The 19,561-nt window shown below is 43.8% G+C and overlaps 1 protein-coding gene across 1 annotated transcript in view; it reads right to left on the minus strand.

The window, feature by feature from the left end:
• The window catches only part of LOC117872230 (serum paraoxonase/arylesterase 2-like), a 49,773-nt gene that overhangs the window by 13,573 nt on the left and 16,639 nt on the right, over positions 1-19,561 (minus strand). Inside the window, exon 3 of the mRNA XM_034760486.1 lies at positions 1,144-1,199. Coding sequence (XP_034616377.1) covers positions 1,144-1,199 — 56 coding nt within the window. The remainder of the gene's footprint in view (positions 1-1,143; positions 1,200-19,561) is intronic.

Here is a 19,561-nt window from a genome sequence, read left to right on the forward strand (position 1 = left end):
TGCTGCTCCAGCACCCTCATTCAGTGCTGGTAATTCCCCTCTATAGCCACCAGCCACTACTGCTCTACCCAGAGCCTGTCTGAGCACCCCTGTTTCTTGTGATGCTAGCCCCTCCAAGGCATCTACCTTCCCTGTGCTGGTTATCCCAAGACAATGCTGCATACCCACACAGGGTTGCTGACTCCCACAGTGCAGATTCCCCACTTGCAATATGCACCCAGCCACTCTGTGCTTGGTCCTTTCAAAACCAACACCTCTCACCACAGCTTTCCTGCCTCCCTCTCCCCATTCTTTTCCCCCCACTTCAAGTGACTTCTAAGGACCTGTATCCATCCTGTCTCTACCCCTTTTGGCTCCTGACTCTCAGTCCCACATTCCCCCACTTTAACATTGTTGCTTTCAGACAGCTCAGACGACTGCAGCTTTGTAACACCACTACCGTGCAAGGTAACACAGGGAATCTCTGAATTGATCCAGGCTATCCGGTCAAAAAGTTTTCAAAATATGGGCAAACAAAGCTGCAGTGCCACAGGTAAGCGCACCTGAGTGGGTAAGGAGACTACCGAGTACAGTTCCTCTCGGCAAAATCGCAAAAGTTGGCAACACAGATGCTATCACACATATTGCAATATCGGTTGTTTTTCTATAGTGATAGTAGCTGGAATTACATGAATGAGACTCTCAGCATTCATGTAGCAAAACGCAGTTCCTAGCCCTCATGGCTGTGGAGAAAAGCTTGAATATGTGAACCCTAAGGGCTCAATAACCAGGAGGTAAGCAAAAAGAATCCAAAAGTTAATTTAAGAAAAAAAAATCATGATTTTTAAGCCAATCTCCTGATTTGGGGAGGCTGACTCAAATGCTGAACACTTTGGGTTGGCAATACATCAGCAGCATGTAAAGTTACATGTGCCAATGTTAAAGGTTGTATAACAATAGCCACAACAACACTGCAAGGTTAAGAAATGAACTTGCCCAAGTAGGAGGAAATGCAGTTTGCGCTAACTTAAGTCTGCATTATTCCCAGGAAGCAGTGCGCACAGAAAGTGTTCTGCCTGTAATTTGCAGGTATTACTCTTGTGCATAATAAATTAGTACTCAAGCACCTGCATAGGGTGGGGAGGTGGGAGCTCAGATACTTACAGAACTAATGAAAGCCAGACCATCAGGAAGGATGTCAATATCTTCTGCACCTCTTTCTGCAAAGACAGACAGAGAAGTGAAGTGTTTACTATTCAAATCTTTGCTCGCTCTCTCTCTCTCTCTCTCTCTCTCTCTCTCTCACATAATTCCACTTTCAAGAGATAGTAAACGGATACTGTTTTTAGTTACTCGTAGCACGTGTCTAAAGAGTTAGCAGAAGCTTCAGTAGCTATTGAAAATAACAACAGAGCATGAATTCCAAGTTAGTGTTCAGGTTTACCTGCTCTCTAGGATCTAGGCTAGTCTGACAACTCAGACACATGCTTCCTCCTGCCACCACTGAATTGTGTGTTTGAAAGGTTGACCTCTAGGTTCCCTTCTGTCCTAGCTACCTAGTCTCCTCTGACCCTGAACCCTAGTCTACACTAGAAAAGGTATCCATTTCTGACAATAAGATCAGCAGTGGAACCAGCAATGAACACTGTTTAGCTGCAAGTGTTGACCATAGATTTTAAGGCCAGAACCATCACAATAATCTAGTTCAACCTCCTACATAACAGAGCCCATAGAGTTTCACCCAGCGGTTCCAATAGCCCAATAACTTGTGGTTGGCCTGGAACATCTCATTAAAGACAGACGTCCAATCTTGACGTTAAGACTTCAAGGGATGGAGCATCTACCACATCGTAAGCTGCTCTAGTGGTTAACTGCCCTCACTGTTAAAAATTTGTCTCATTTTCAATTTGTACTTTGTCAGCTTCAACTTCCAGCCACTGGCTATTATAACATCTGTGCCTGCTAGAATAACGAATCCTCTGGTGTCAGTGATCTAGTTTAAGACCTTGATTAAGCCATTCCTCAGCCTTCTCTTCAATATACTAAAGAGGCTGAACTCTTAGTCTCGTTGTAAAGGGTGTTTTTCCAGACCACACATTCTCATAGCTCCTCTCAGGACCCTTTCCCATTTTGCAGGAGACCAGCACAAAACAGATTTCTAAACAAGTTTTTAAAATGACAACATAAAGATCCTGCAGAAAGTATTGCCTTTTTAAAGAGGAAAACCTCTGCAGACTCATCAATAGAGCAGCTGCTCAATAGAGCAGATAAGAAACTATACCTAGGGCTTTTCCATTCCTGCTGTGGCACAACCAACTTGTGATCCTGGCCAAGCCATTTACTCTGTGGCTCAGTTCCCCATCTGTAAAAATGGGCATAATGGCATTTCCTTACCTCACAGGGGTGGTGTGAGGTGCTCCAATACTACAGTGGTGGGGGCCATATAAGTACCATTGACAGACTGTGCTGGCAGAATATGCTGGTTTGTGAACAAGTGAATCATGAGTTGTGATCATTTCATCTCCACTAAAATCAAAGGAGTTCTCCCAAGTTTAGGAACGGAAAATTACAAGTTTATGAGATGGATAAACTACAGAAAAAGCTACGCACTAAAGTGTTCATTACTACCTTAAAGAGATTGCACAACAAATCAAATATTGGCCATTTATTTCTCAACTACCTTCTAGTTAGATAAAGGCTGAGACTACCATTCAAATATTTGTTGGATTAGGTCTTGCTAAACAACCTCCCTCATCCACTGTGTGTGCACAAGAGGGAGAAGTTCTTTTACAGAGGAAATTATTAAACGGTAGATCAATTATCCCCCTCTTACAGGCCTGTGTCTACTTTGACCTTTTTCCAGAAAGTTTTTCATTGTTGCTATTGCTCTGAACAGGTTTAGGTGGCATGATAGTTAAGATCCCCATCTACCACTGGTGAAGCTTCACTCGGCCTAAGGAAGTCACACCACAAGAAAAAGATGAGTGGGAAAGCTGGAGGGGCAGGAAAAGCCTTTAAAAGATGATTAATTTACTAATCGTTAGCAAGAGAATTGAGGTGTGTTTTTAAATTTCCTTGCTGAAGGGGTTTCTCCAATGTTTTAACAAAGCTCACTGAAGCTTATTCCCATTTATCTTTCATTGCAGAACTTCATTGTAGGATTTTCCTTATTACAAACCCTATTTCTACAAAAAGAACAGGAGTACTTGTGGCACCTTAGAGACTAACAAATTTAGTTGAGCATAAGCTTTCGTGAGCTACAGCCCACTTCAGTCTCTAAGGGTAGGTCTACACTTACCACCGGACCCGGCGGTAAGCAATCGATCTTCTGGGATCGATTTATCGCGTCTTGTCTAGATGCGATAAATCGATCCCGGAAGTGCTCGCCGTCGACGCCGGTACTCCAGCTCGGCGAGAGGAGTACGCGGCATCGATGGGGGAGCCTGCCTGCCGCATCTGGACCCACGGTAAGTTCGAACTAAGGTACTTCGAATTCAGCTACATTATTAACATAGCTGAATTTGCGTACCTTAGTTTGAAATGGGGACCAGGCCTAAGGTGCCACAAGTACTCCTGTTCTTTTTGCGGATACAGACTATCTCTACACAGCATGAAAGAATGCCAAAGGTCAGAAACAAACCACCACAAACCCTATCACACTCCCATGGAGGGGAAACAGGTTTTCAGTTAAATATGGTGAATGCTACATTAGAGGATTGGTCTTCTTCGCTACAGCCAACAAAAGCCACATAATGCTCCATTGTTACGTCATAGCTGTCAATGTCTGCATTAATAATAAAGTTTTATAGTGCTAAGCAGAGTCAATAAGACAGGGAAATCTTTGAAAGTTGCACTAGAACTTCATGATGTTACCCAAGAGGTGTAGAATATATGCACTTTTTAATAGAACTTGTTAATTGATCAAATAATTTTTACTCTGGGTATCTAACCAGCTTTAACTGTGAAGTGAAAGACAGAGGTCCTCAAATTGTACCTACGGCAGGAAAGGACTTTTAGTATTTTTAGTGTTAATCAAGATTAAATAGTTATGATGTCTGTAAGGTTCATGTTTAAGTACATGCTAAATGTCCCAGATAGCCATGACAGATTCATAGATTACAAAGCCAGAAGGGACAATTGTGATAATCTAGTCTGATCCCTGAAAGATAAGGCATTCAGCACATAAAACCCACTTCTTCAGGCCTCACAAAAGTCACACCAGTCCTTTCTCTAAGTGAAACTCCAGCCTCTATTGAGAAAAAACTTTTATTGCATTTCACCAACTGAGGCAAGATTTAAGAACACAGCATTTTAAAATTAAGATGTTCTCTATAGCAAAATACAGAATTTATAAATCAGGTTACATAAAACAGGAGGAATCTGACAGCTATGAGTATTTCTCACTATAGAGCACCAGCATGAGCTGAAAAAACTAATTACTCTCCTATCTATGTGCCCATGAAAGAGGAAAATGTATTAATACTTTTTTGTAGCTCTGTTCAGGCACAGTAAATTTTACATTACATATATAATGGGGTACAGGACTAACTGAACTACTTTTCCAATATAGACCCCCATTCTTAATATATTTAGGACAACATCCTAATAAAGTTTTGGCAATCTTATTTATGAGCTTGGGGAATCCTCTACCATTCATTAAATAAAGTTTGTAGAGAGCATGGAGGGTGGGAGAAAAGGGCATACATGACAAAGATATGCACCCATCATGATTAGACCAAGAATGGCCTTTATTTACTGATAGAAGGAAGCCATCCACTACATGCTAAAGGAAAACCACTCGTCTTTATTAGATTAGAACCTCGGCTACAGCCAGCTGCAGGAAGCATGCATCAGGGGGGTGTTGTAAAGGGGACTTGAAGTTCATCTTTGCACTCCCAATCCTACAACTTCTCTGTGTAGGCAGATCCTCTTGTCTCAAGGTAAAGCAGCCCTCAGGCGTCTCTAAATTTATACCAGGCTACAACAGCTACCAGGGTCCAAAAATGTTGCTAATGATAGGAGTAGCACATGGGAAACCTAGCTAGATACGTCTCTTGCCATGCCCTCTTTTCCCCTGTAACATCAGCTCCAGTGGGTTAGAGGCCATGTCAGCTCTGCAGAACCACAGTATCACACCTACATAAAGGCTGATTAAACTGGCTTTACACTACATCAGAAGTGCAATACAAAGGAGCTGCACCAACCTACTGGATCCAGCCCAATGTGCTTATACACATGTGCACACACTCACACATACACACACTGGGTGCAGTTCACAATATGTTTTATTCCCCACTACTGTTTCTATCCTGCTTTTAACACTGTCACATGCTCCTCACACACACACACACACACACACACACACACACACACGAGGCATAAAGGGGGGGAGAGGGAAGGGAAGAAACAGTCCTGTCAGTCAACCCCCTTCTTGTCTACTGTTGGAAATGGGCCACATCCACCCTGATTGAATTGACCTTGTTAGCACTGACCCCCCTCCTCTCTCCTCCCCCCCCACTTGGTAAGGCAACTCCCATCTTTTCATGTGCTGTGTATTTGTACCTGCCTACTGTATTTTCCACTCCATGCACCTGATGAAGTGGGTTCTAGCCCACGAAAGCTGATGCTCAAATAAATTTGTTAGTCTCCAAGGTGCCACAAGGACTCCTCGTTCTTTTTGCTGATACAGACTAACACAGCACCACTCTGAAACCTGATGCTCTGTGTGCATGCACCAGGTGGCTTTATTATTTGTGCTGTTGTAGCACCTAGAGATCTCAACTTGCATTTCCTACATTTTCTCCATAAAGCTTTGCACGTCTCTACAGCAGCACAGATTGGGCACTTGATCCTTCTCAATCAATATTACATGGTACTATACTTCAGTGAAGTATCGCTTTGCTTTTTCCTTTTGTAGGGTCTGGACACAGACAGCATTCGTGGTTAGGGCAGTCTGCTACCATTATACCTTAGTCACCATTACTGCCTGCTGTTCATGATTCACAGTTAGGATCATTAAGCAACTATACCTATTAAGAGTAGTAATGATACATGCAGGACATCTTCCCTGCAAGGGAAAACTAAACCACCCTAGAATTCCCTCTCTGGTTCAGCTCTAACCACGGTTCAGTCCTCAGACAGACACTCACGGAAGACCCAGTCCGCTGTACTCAGCCACATCTATTCCCTCCTGAGGAGAACACAACTCCTTATCTCCTCTTCTCCTTGCAAACCTGGGAGCAGTTCGCCACACGCCATGCTTTAGCTTCACTGTGAGAAACTCTGAGTAGTGTATAATCTAACTCTCAGAGAATACATTATAAGTCACTGTTGTGGAGGGCATTGCCCTGTTCCTGACATACAGGATAAAATCATCAGAATCAACGCCCAACAACTGTATGAGCACAAAACGCACAGACACGGATACTGGACATTTGAGAATATAAAACTTGTTTTATTCTTTTATTGCAGTATTAAAGCATTTTTTTAAAATGCTCTTCCAGCTGCAATCAACAGCAAAATTCATACTCCAAATGTCTGAATGCAATGTTACAAGTAAACTTGTTAAGAATAGGTCAAAGTTTAGTTTGATGTCAGAACTTACAAGAAGTCACAAATTTTTGTTCCAGTTAGTTTTCTTCATGCAAACTGCCCCTTAAAACACAGCAATGGCTGCTTGAAGACGGTTCTTGGAAACAGCCATAGCTTTTTTGGTTACTCTCATAGATAACCTAGTTGTGGCAGCTTTTGTAACAGTCACATGTATGTGGCACCTGAATATAGGAAAATCATCGCTCCCATGGCTTCCCAGAGAAGCTGGTTGTCCAGCTTCTGGGTTAACGATTCAAAAGCTGCTGAATTGGCAGGATGCCATATTTTGTGATAAGAATTCCATTTGGGTCACAGGACAACGTTGCTTTTGCATTTCCAACCTGATGCAATTGATTCAGCTCTCTTGTTTTGCAGTCTCCACTGAGATATTCTTCATGATCTCATTCACACTTTGAATCTTCAATGGGATTTCAGCTGGTTAAACACACACCATAGGTGTGCTACATTAATTGAGATGTCCAACTTTACATTTGTAGTTCTGTGTGTTAATTGGTTACACTGCACTCTAGGGTTGCCAGGTGTCCAGTTTTAGACTGGAATGCCCAGTCAAAAATGGACCCTGGTTGCTCTGGTCAACACCGCTGGCCAGGCCATTCAAAGTCCGGTCAATGGCACAAGCAGGGCTAAGGCAGGCTCCCTGCCTGCAATGGGTCTGCACAGCTCCTGGAAACAGTGGCATGTCCCCCCTCCATCTCCTAGACTTAGGCAGCCAAGAGGCTCCACACACTGCCCCCATCCCAAGCACCGCTCCACAGCTCCCATTGACTGGGAACTGCGGCCAAAGGAAGCTGTGGGGGCGGTGCCTGCAGAGGGGACAGTGCATAGGGCTGCCTGGCCACACCTCCATGTAGGAGCCAGAGGGGGGACATGTCGCTGCTTTCGGGAGCCAATGACGTAAGTGCCATCCAGAGCCTGCACCCCTCACCTCCTCCTGTACCCCAACCCCCTACTCCAGCCCTGATCCCCCTCCTGCCCTCTGAACCCCTCCGTCACAGCCCAGAGCACCCTCCTGCACCCCAAACCCCTCATCCCCAGCCCCACTGGAGAGCCCGCACCCCCAGTCAGAGCCCTCAGCCCCCCCGCCCCATGCCTCAATCCCTGCCCCAACCCTGATCCCACTCCCACCCTCCAAACCCCTCAGTCCCAGCCCGGAGCACCCTCCTACACTTCAAGCCCCTCATTACCAGCCCCACCCCAGAGTCTGCACCACCAGCCAGAGCGCTCTCATTCCCTCTCCCCTTAAACCCCTGCCCCAGCCCAGAGTCCCCTCCCCCACTCCAAATCCCTCATCCCTGGCCCTACACCAGAGCCCACACCCCCAGCCAGAGCCCCCCCCTGGCCCCCTGCCCCAGCCCAGTGAAAATGAGTGAGGGAGGGTGGGGAGAGTGGACACAGAGGGAGGGGGGATGGAGTGAGCAGTGGGCAGGGCCTCAGAGGGGAAGGGCAGGGAGCAGGGCAAGGGTGTTCGGTTTTGTGCAAGTAGAAAGTTGGCAACCCTAGTGGGGCTCTGTGCAGATTCAGGGGTCTGGTCATACAGAACTCATTGCAGGGTGGGGATCTATAAAGAAATCTCTACAGGAATCACATGGCAGACTGTGCAGCAATTGCTTTGCCTGACGCTGAAATACAGCCACCTCTGGCTTGGAAGAAATGTGGCAATTGCTTAGCAGCCCATAGCAGCATTACACAACCATTTAGGACAGGAACTGGAGAACAGCATACTAACTGAAACTGCAGGCAAAAATGTAAAGAAACAGAAAGCAATTGCCCAGTGATACATAATCTAATGAGTTCCTATTTCCAGTTCACGTAGTCTTTCCATGCCTTTATATACAATATTTTATTTTGTTCCATATATTTCTTTGTGGGTTTTGTGTCTACTAAGATCATTCAATTTCCTCCCTTTTGTTTGCTTGGGACCACCTCAAAGTCACTGACATTACAGCACCCTTTGCTGAGCCAAAGGGGGCTGGACTTAATTCTGCTTAGAGCCTGTCAAAGATGCCTCACCCTTCAGTCAGAAGAAATCAAACAAGCCATTAGCCAGAGGGGCACTCCAACATGATGCTTCTAGTGAGTGTATGGGCTCTCTGTACAGCCCTCCCAACCTCTGACTGTTCATGGAGTTTGGGACCTGAACTCAGATCCCTAGTAGGGTATTCGATAGACCAGGGCTGGCCTTATGCCACACACATTCATAACAACCAAAGAGGACTAAAACTAGTGACTGTCAATCCTCTACTGCTTTCCCACCAAGAAAACCAAGATGTCAGTTCTTCCTTTCTTGATCTGTGCCAAAGGGAATAAAATGAGGATCAAACACCACAGAACTCTATTTGTAGAGATAATCATAAGTAATCAATTGCTTTACAAGCATTTCCACCTGTTATCAAGTTATTTCTTACATAACAGGTTTTGATTACTGCTTGATATTACAGCCATGTATGACCAATTTTATGAAAGGAAACACTAAGCATTTTTCACTCTGCAATATATCAACCTCTAGTTATAGATAGTGGCCACCAATAATGTTACTGACCTAAATCTGAACCTGCTCTTAAAGTTAATACCATCTTATCCTGAGACTGAGTTCTCAACACTAATCACGCTTCATTAGCACTCCTGACCTTTAGGAATTAAGTTAGAAAAGACATCCAGAATATAGGGGAAAGGAGAAATACCCAGTAGAAATAATCTTTAAGAAGTTTATTATATGGGAGGTAGTTAAGATTTATGCTTATATCATAAGCCTTGAACAATTGAAGGAATTCCTGAAACAGCCTGGTATAAGACCTAGACTTAGGTATAAGACATTTCAGTTTAACCACATATGTGAAGCGAATGATGTGAAAGGCAAAAGTCAGGAGTAAACAAGCTGAGAATGATCTGAGTGAGGATTTTATGCCCCCTGAAGACAAGAGACATTTCTGGGAAGTTTTATAATCGTTTACCTTGATTTTCTATCAGAAAAATCAAGAAGTTGAATTGGAATGGTGGGGACAATAGTTGGAACAATGGTGGTTGGATGGGTAGATGTCAGAGAGAGGTTATGTGACAGCGAGATGAGATGTTCTATTGAAAGGAAGAACAACAATGGCATACAACACTGTACACTACACACATGAGCCCTAAGTTGTAAGACAAGACTCCTGATTAATGCAATGAATTAAATTAGCGTTTATTGAATAATTTTAATCATATATATATATATATTTTTTAAATCATTCTAAATGCACCACAATGTGGAAATGACTCACGGATGCTAAGTGTTTGTCCTGCAGCATGGAACAACTTTCCTGGGAGGCTCAAGAGCCCAGCAGGAGGGATGTTGGTTTTGGAGTACAGCCAACTGAGGAAGTTATCTACACTATGAATATTTAGCAACAAAGCTTGCTTCCTGTTGGCACAACCTTGCATGCATCTACACTCAAACTGGAGTCCTGATAATACCCGAACTTTTGTCAGGGAAGTGGTTTAACTTCACTGAGTGACAGAAGTCTCTACTGGTATTCTTCTACTGGGACAATGCCTGTGTGGATGCTATATTATGTGTATCAGCACAAACATTCCCCCAGAAACAAGCCTACAATGCCACTGTCTCCACAGCAATGACAGCTCTGGTGGAATTTTGAACTCTGCTGCCCAGGCAGCAAAAAAATATGGTTCTGTCCCCCAGACCTGTCTCTAGTATGGAGAGCTAGATGCGATACTGAGCGGGGATCTCACCTGTGAGTGACAGCAGACACCTCATGACACCAGAATAAGGCACCCTAGATTTGCACAGTGAGGAAGAGCTTGTTGAGGATGGGGACATGGAGGATTCAGAACCAACAGACAACCAGGACCTCTTCAAGACCAAGCTGAACCCAGAGAAAACCCACTGAGGAAAGGGACAGGGGCTCTAATTGATGTGATTTACTGCCCTTATTAATGTACTTGTTTCCTCTATAGCTTGAGAAATGTTGTCCCCGTTTCCTTCCCTGTCCTTCCCTTCCCAAAATGGAAGCGGACTGCACATGGTCAGGGAGCAAAGGAATTCTGTTTTAAATTAGCCTGTTTATTTTAAGAGCATGCACTGTCAGTACAACGCCAACAAAAAAAAAAAAAAAAAAAAAAAAATCAATAGAAAGAAAACAGGATATATACTTTTGCAAATACCTTAGGTGCATTCAAAGCACATACCTCTGCAGGCAAAATAATTCAAATAAAATTACAAAATGCAACTAATATTCAATGCATTCAGAACAAACAAACAAAAAAAAAAGAAATACTTCCAGTGATTGAAAGCTACATGAACCAACACCTGAGAATTCAAATTAAACAGAGACTTCAAAAGAATGCTTGCAAGCAAGCCAGAATCTGGGCATTCAAACTACATGATTTGGCAGACAAAAAACAACCCACTAACAATATTTGAGTCCAAAAAAAATTACTTGCTATGGTCAGATTCAGGAAAGAGATAGAACAATTTGTGGCTGGTTTAGGGAGCTTGTCTTGGACAGGCTCACAAAGCTAGCCAGCAGTCATGACCTTCCTCCATTTGCAGCGATGCAAGTTTGTCTTGACCCAGACATCTTTCCCGTTCTCTGGTACAATTTCACTGAACTTTTCAAGCAAGTAGTGTTCGAGCTTTGCTCACACATTTCTAGCCTGAGTAGCCTTTTTGCTTCTGCCATGGTAGGACACTCCGCAATGAGCTCTGGGAGGCCATGGGGCTGGTGGTATATGGGCCCAGACATCCATGAGCCATCTCAAGTGGCTGCCTTTTCTGGGCCTTTGGAACCTGTATGAGCAATATATTTGCCAGGACCCCTACTTCCTGTAATAAGTTTAGCAGTGTTTACTATACTATCCCAAAAGTTACCCAGGCCACCAGCTCCTAACAGCCAGCGGGATTGAAGAGTGCCCCCATAACTCACCATACTGTGTGCTGTTCCATGGCCCTGAATAGCATTGCCAGGTGTCCGGAACGCCCAGCTGCCGGCTCCGCAGCTCCCATTGGCCGGGAACTGCGACCAATGGGATCTGAGGGGGGTGGCGCCTGTGGGCATGCAGGCAGCACACACCACACAGAGCCACCTGGCCGCCCTTGCAGCTAGAGGCCTCAGGGACCTGGCGGCCACTTCCTCAGAGCTGCAATAAGCGCCGCCGGGACCCAGCGCCCACTCCCGCACCCCAAGCCCCCTACCCTGAGCATGCCAAACCCCTCATACCCCGAACATGCCAAACCCCTCATACCCCGCCCCCAGACGGAGCCCTCAACCTCCCCCCCCCCCCCCCCCCTAACCCCCCCCTCCCCCGCCCCACCCTCGCCCCCCCCCCCCCCCCCCCCCCGCACCCTAACTCCCTCATCCCCAGCCCCACCCTAGAGCCCATACTCCCAGCTGGAGCCCACACCCCCTCCTGCACTCCAACCCCCTGCCCCAGCCTGGTGAAAGTGAGTGAGGGTGGGGAAGAGCGAGCAACGGAGTGAGGGGGGATGGAGCAAGTTGGGGCAGGGCCTCAGAGAAGGGGTGGGACATGGGCAGGGCCAAGGTGTTTGGTTGTGCGTGATTAGAAAGTTGGCATTCCTACTGCACTCCTATCACTATCTACAAATGACATTCACATGCAAGACCTCAGAGTGACTCCCAACAAAAGTTGCTATACATAAATCCCACTATATGAGATCACAGTTTTTAGGAACCATCACTGGGGCATACACGGAGATAGTGCAGCACCAATCAAATCATTGTGCTGTTCTACAGAATGAGCAGACCCCATCAATAGGTCCAGCCTTTGCATAAACCTGCAGTCACCACTACACTGAAAGACCTGTGAAGAGATCCACTCAAATGTGCATTGCAATTAGAGTGTGATAGCACCCACAAGCCATATTTCAAAGTGCATATTTAATTTCATAGGTACAGTAAAGACTGGTTGTGGAAAACTAACCTAAAGCATCAGTCTTACTATGATCTCGATTTATTGAAATACAAGATGAAATTATAAAAATAATGGAGGAAGTTAATTAGCAGACAATACCTAAAATGTATTTACATAGCCAAGGTAGGTTTGATATCACCATAAACAAGCAACTATAAAACCCACCAAAAATACCATAAATGGCATTATGCAGAAGTTAGATAGACCACAAAACTAGTTCTGCAAATTTTGGGACACCGTACATGTATGTTAACTGTGTACAGTCATCATGAGTCCTCCATTTTAGTCCTCTAACCACTGCCTGCCCATTCAAGATGTGAAGAAAAAGAAATGCAAGCATCAAGCCAAAAGATGGATTAATGCTAGACAGACATTTGATGATGTTATCTTCACAGATAAGACAATTGTGGAGATGGAGACATACAGCAAGATGTGTCTCTCTCGCTTAGGACTTCACCATCTCAAGCCATGATTAAAGCATACATGGAAGCTTTGTTTTGGAAGCAATATGTAGACAGTGTCAGTCCTAGACTCATATTTAAAAGCCACAGTAAATACAAGCAGACAGACCCAGAAAGGAGAAAATGTGAGTGCAGTCTATTTGTAATTAAAGTTGGTCTGGAATTTTTCAACTAAATGTTTCATCAGACAATGCCAGTTCCTCAAAACCAAACTGTTCATTGACTCCTCATGCTAAACAATCTGTTCTATCTTGTATATAGCTATGACACTCTGAGTATGTTTCCCAGACCTGAAGAAGAGCTGTGTGTAAGCTCGAAAGCTTGTCTCTCATCAATAGAAATAAAAGCTATTACCTCACCCGCCTTGTGTCTCAGAGGAAAAAGCCTATTTCAGCAATTTCTTTTACTTGGGGGGGGGGGGGGAAACACACACACACACACACAAAAAACCATTTTTAAAGTTTTAAAATTGTCAGTTTCATTTCAAAATGAAAAGTTCCATTTTCCCAGTCTGAGATTACCTTTGGTTTCAAAATTTTAGCTAATTATATTAAGAAAAAAATGAAAATGGTCAGAATCAGAACAAAACATTACAGTTGACCAGAACTAACTTTTTTTCTCCACCAGTTTGCAAAATTTTGTTGAGATTTTGACATTTCACCCCAATATTTCAGGGTGGGGGGGAAGATTTTGAAATCTCAAACATTTTAGTGGGATAGAAAAAAATCATTTGCTGCCCAGCATGAATTATAATCTCAATATGAGATTTGACAGGTACTGGGGTGACGTCGGAGGGTGCAGTCCTGGATGAGGGAGCAAGGGGTTGTCTGGAGTTAAATTTATATATTAGTTTTTAATGCTTTTTTAGGCCATTGGAAGTTTGTTAGCGCTTCTGTATGCTGGTGCATCTTTTACATTGTCAAATCTAAATAAATTGATAAAATAAACTTAATTACTCTATTTGTCACTGTCACATTAACAACAATCCAAGGGCAGAGGGTAAGGGGAATCCAGATACACAACCCGCTGTAGGGCTTTAGTGAAGACGCTACTACGCCAATGGGAGAGCTGTTCCCATCGGCATAGTTAATCCACCTCCCTGAGAGGCAGTAGCTATGTTACCAGGAGAAGCTCTCCTGTAGACTTAGCGCTGTCTAGATCAATATAACTATGTCGCTCAGGGATATGGATTTTTCACACCTCTGAGTGACCTAGTTATATCAATATAGGTCTGTAGTGTAGATCTGGCCTCATAGACAGTGAGAATGCATTTACATATATCAGATAAACAAAGCTATCAAGCTAACAAGTGGGGGAAGACAGCGTGGCCACACCCCAGCAAGAAAAATAAACTTTATCTGAACTAGAAAGACAGGGGGTCTAAACCTCAGTTAAGCAAATTAATCAACTGGCTGAATACAATGTTAGTGTATCATGTAAGATTTTATGAATGCCTGTAACACACTGGTGATTAATATAATTGTAAACGGCATGTATTAACACTATAAGAGGAACAGAGGAACATAAGAATATAAGAACGGTCGTACTGGGTCAGATGAAAGGTCCATCTAGCCCAGTATCCTGTCTACCAACAGTGGCCAATGCCAGGTGCCCCAGAGGGAGTGAACCTAAAAGGTAATGATCAAGTGATCTCTCTCCTACCATCCATCTCCACCCTCTGACTAACAGAGGCTAGGGACACCATTCCTTACCCATCCTGGCTAATAGCCATTAATGGACTTAACCGCCATGAATTTATCCAGTTCTCTTTTAAATGCTGTTATAGTCCTAGCCTTCACAACCTCCTCAGGCAAGGTGTTCCACAAGTTGACTGTGCACTGTGTGAAGAACTTCACACTTCTTCAGAATTATGAATACTCACAGATATTATGTTTGAATGTGTGTGGCTGAACAAAGGAAGGAACTGTTCCCATCCAGTCTCCTACGTAAATTAAAACATGGTAAAATCAAAACAATGGAAGCCCCATTTAACATACCGGGGGATGGGAAGCCAACAGGAAGGGAAGAACAGTGTGAGGTCAGCTTCCCGGTGGGCACAGCAAGCTGAGCACACAGGAGGGCTTCCTGCCTCCTGAAACAAGGTCACTGAACTTTGGGAGATAGAAGCAAGGACAGAAAGCCATTTTAGGCAACCATCACTAGACCGACAAGGGAACAGAGCCCTTGCAAGCTGAGAAAAATGGGTCCTTCAACCCAAGGGGATGGGGTTTGAAGTCTGTGGAACTGAATATAGGTAAGCAATCTGTCTAGGAAAAGGTCTTCCACCTGAGACAACAAAGGAAGCCAGCACCTTGTGCTTTTGTGGAAAAATTGCAAAAAATGTAAAAAATATAATTAGGAAGGCCAAAAAAGAATTTGAACAGCTAGCCAGAGACTCAAAAAGTAATAGCTAAAAAATTTGTAAGTACATCAGAAGCAGGAAGCCTGCTGAACAACCAGTGCAGCTGCTGGAAAATTGAGATCCTAAAGGAAAACTCAGGGAAGATAAGGCCATTGCAGAGAAACTAAATGAATTTTTTGCATCTGTCTTCATGGTTGAGGATGTGAGGGAGATTCCCAAATCTGTGCCATTCTTTTTAGATGACAAATCTGAGGTACTGTCCCAGATTGAAGTGTCATTAGAGGAGGTTTTGGAACAAACTGATAAATTAAACAGTAATAAGTCACCAGGACCAGATGGTATTCACACAAGAGTTCTGAAGGAACTCAAATGTGAAATTGCAGAACAACTAACTGTGGTGTGTAACCTATCATTCAAATCAGCTTCTGTACCAGGTGACTGGAGAATAGCTAATGTGACACAATTAAAAAAAAACAAACAAAAAACAAACAAAAAAAACCACACACGAGAAGACTCCAGTGGCGATCCTGGCAATTAAAAGCTGGTAAACCTAGCTTCAGTACTAGGCAAATTGGTTGAAACTATAGTAAAGAACAGAATTATCAGACACATGATAATCCATAAACTATTGTTGGGGATGAGTCTACACGATTTTTGTACAGGGAAATCATGCCTCACCAATCTACTAGAATTCTTGGAGGAGGTCAACAAGCACGTGGACAAGGGTGATCAAGTGGATATAGTGTACTTAGTTTTTCAGAAAGCCTTTGACAAGGTCCCTTAAGCAAAGTACCCTTTCATCCTATGATAGTTAAGGCCCTCTCATGGATCAGTAACTGGTTAAAAGATAGTAAATAAAAGGTAGGAATAAATGGTCAGTTTTCAGAATGGAGAAAGGTAAATAGTGGTGTCCACCAGGGATCTGTACTGGGACCAATACTGTTCAACATATTCATAAATGATCTAGAAAAACAGTGAGGTGGCCAGATTTGCAAATACTCAAGATAGGTAAGTCCAAAGCAGATTGTGAAGGGTTACAAAGGAATCTCACAAAAGTGGGTGACTGGGCAACAAAATGGCAGATGAAATTCAATGTTCATAAATGCAAAGTAATGCACATTGGAAAACATAATCCCAACTATACATATAAAATGATGGAGTCTAAATTAGCTGTTACCACTCAAGAAAGAGATATTGGAGTCATTGTGGATAGTTCTCTGAAAACATCCACTCAATGTGCAGCGGCAGTCAAAAAAGCAAACAATGTTGGGAATCATTAGGAAAGGGTTAGATAATAAGACAGAAAATATCATATTGCCTCTAGATAAATCTGTGGTATGCCCACATCTTGAATACTGCATGTAGATGTGGTCGCGCCATCTCAAAAAAGATGCATTGGAACTAGAGAAGGTACAGAAAAGGAAAACAAAAATGATTAGGGGGTATGGAACAGCTTCCGTATGCGGAGAGATTGAAAAGACTGGGACTTTTCAGCTTGGAAAAGAGATGACTAAGGGGGGAAACACGATAGAGGTCTATAAAATCATGACTGGTGTAGAGAAAGTAAGTAAATAACTTGTGGAACTCCTTTCCTGAGGAGGTTGTGAAGGCTACGACTATAACAGCGTTTAAAAGAGAACTGGATAAATTCATGGAGGTTAAGTCCATTAATGGCTACTAGCCAGGATGGGTAAGGAATGGTGTCCCTAGCCTGTTTGTCAGAGGGTGGTGATGGACTGCAGGAGAGAGATCACTTGATCATTACCTGTTAGGTTCACTCCCTCTAGGGCACCTGGCATTGGCCACTGTCGGAAGACAGGATACTGGGTTGGATGAACCTTTGGTCTGACCCAGTATGGCCGTTCTTATGTTCTTAGGAAATGTTAATTACTCCTCATGACACAAGAACTAGGGGCCCCCAAATTAAATGAATAGACAGCAGATTTAAAACAAACAAAAAGGAAGTAAGTATTTCTTCACACAATGCACAATCAACCTGTGGAACTCTTTGCCAGAGGATGCTGTGAAGGCCAAGACTATAACAGGGTTAAAAAAAGAACTAGATAAGTTTACGAAGGATTGGTCCATCAATGGCTATTAGCCAGGATGGGCAGGGATGCAAAACCATGCTCTAAATCTGTTAGTCTTTAAGGTGCCACCAGACTCCTTGTTGTTTTTGAAGTGTCCCTAGCCTCTCTTTGCCAGAAGCTGGGAATGGGCGACAGGGGATGGATCACTTGATGATTACCTGTTCTGTTCATTCCCTCTGAAGCATCTGGCACAGGCCACTGTTAGAAAACAGGATATTGGGCAAGATGGACCATTGGGCTGATCCAGTATGGCCGTTCTTACTGTACTGACTGAAGAAGAGGCAAGTTGGGAGATGATTGACTGGTGAGAGAAACCATTTTCAATAAAGCCTGCATCTTGTTACATTAGACATGTGCTTTTAGACGTGTTTTCACTTTTATTTGCTTTTAACCCTTTCTAACTTTGTTCCTTTTACTTAGCACCACTTAAGTCCTACTGTTAATACATTTATTTATTTTCATGATGAACTAACTCTGTGCACTGTTTAGATAATAATCTGTGATGCAGTTTGTCTCTTTACAGGTGCAACAAACATTATTTCTCAGAGCTGTCCATGTAGGACTCATGAATGAAATTGTTGTAATTGTTTACTTTATTAATGTAACTTCATAAGTAAAGTTTTATGAATGAAACAATATTCATTCATAAAACTGGTTACCCCAATAACTGGCTAATTAACAATTAAAATGCTTGTTAAGAGCCATAGCTGTTCAGTCAGCTGCCTTTGTAAGTTTCACTATCAATCCAATTCCTGCTTAAATCACTGAGACTTGCACTGTTTCAGTATTGTAATTTCTATTCATTTATTACACATGCCTACAGTGTAACTTCTGTTCACTGTTTGCCATCCATTATACTTGTCTATATTGTAACTTCTGTTCACTGTTTGCCATATTGTAGTTCAAACCCCATTTTAAAACGCTTACTCCATTTTGTAAGGGCTTGCTGCAACCTTCATTTTTGCAAACCCTGCTGTAATCTTATTAGATTAGATGTGTGAATGAGGTATGTATGGACGATGGAATCAACCTCCAGCCCCAACCTGTCCTGATTAAATAGAGTTCAAACACCAACGGCTGAAAATGCAGACAAGAGCCCTAACAAAGTAAGAAGAATCCACCCTAAAAAGAAAAGGTACAATAGAAGGAAGATCAAAGCCAGGTCCCAGGCTGGAAGTCATGTCTGCAATTGACGGGTGATCAATCACCAAACCCAGAGGCAGCATGACACAGCAAGACGTATAGACTCTGGATTCAAACTAAAGCCTACAAAAAGGATGGGTGAGATGGAAAACTTTGGAGGAGGGTAACATTCTGCTGCCAACATGGAAGGGCATCGGTGCATGCCCATCAGAGACCCAGCTCGTCCTTGTGCCTGGCTTTCCTGGCCAGTTAGCCACCACAAGCTACGAACCCAAGCTGCAAACTCAAGCCACAGACTCAAGCAGGACTGGTACCTATGCAGCAGCTGCAGAACATCTGGGGTGGGTGTGTGTGTATATATAAGGATTAAGATATTAGTTATTGGTCATAAATCAAATTATCATAATAAATGTGGCATCTTTATCTTGCCCCCTTTAATAAGATCCTGCTAGTAGTTTTTATTGGTATAACATCCAGAAGGCTGGACACTTCAGGGCAGTGGTTTTCAAACTTTTTTTCTGGGGACCCAGTTGAAGAAAATTGTTGATGCCTGTGACGCAATGGGGATGAGGGGCTCCAGGTTTGGGAGGGGCTCAGGGCTGGGGCAGGGGTTTGGGGTATGGGAGGGGGGTCAGGGCTCTGGGCTGGGGATGAGGGGTTTGGGGTGCAGGAGGGGCTCAGGGCTGGAGCAGGGGGTTGGGGTGTGGAAGGGGGTCAAGGCTGGGGGTGCAGGCTCTGGGCTGGGGTCTGGGATGATGGGTTTGGGGTGCAGGAGGGGCTCCAGGTTTGGGGGGGCTCAGGGCTGGGGGTTGGGGTGTGGAAGGGCTATGGGCTGGGGGTGCAGGGTCTGAGATGGGGCTGAGGATGTGGGAGTTGGGGTGCAGGAAGGGGTTCCAAGTTTGGGGAGGCTCAGGCGCAAACTTACCTCCGGTGGCTCCCAATCAATGGCGCAGCCGGGGTGCAGAGGCAGGCTTCCTGCCTGTCCTGGA

This window comes from Trachemys scripta, chromosome 2 (assembly GCF_013100865.1).
Source record: "Trachemys scripta elegans isolate TJP31775 chromosome 2, CAS_Tse_1.0, whole genome shotgun sequence".
NCBI classification, from domain to species: Eukaryota; Metazoa; Chordata; order Testudines; family Emydidae; genus Trachemys; species Trachemys scripta.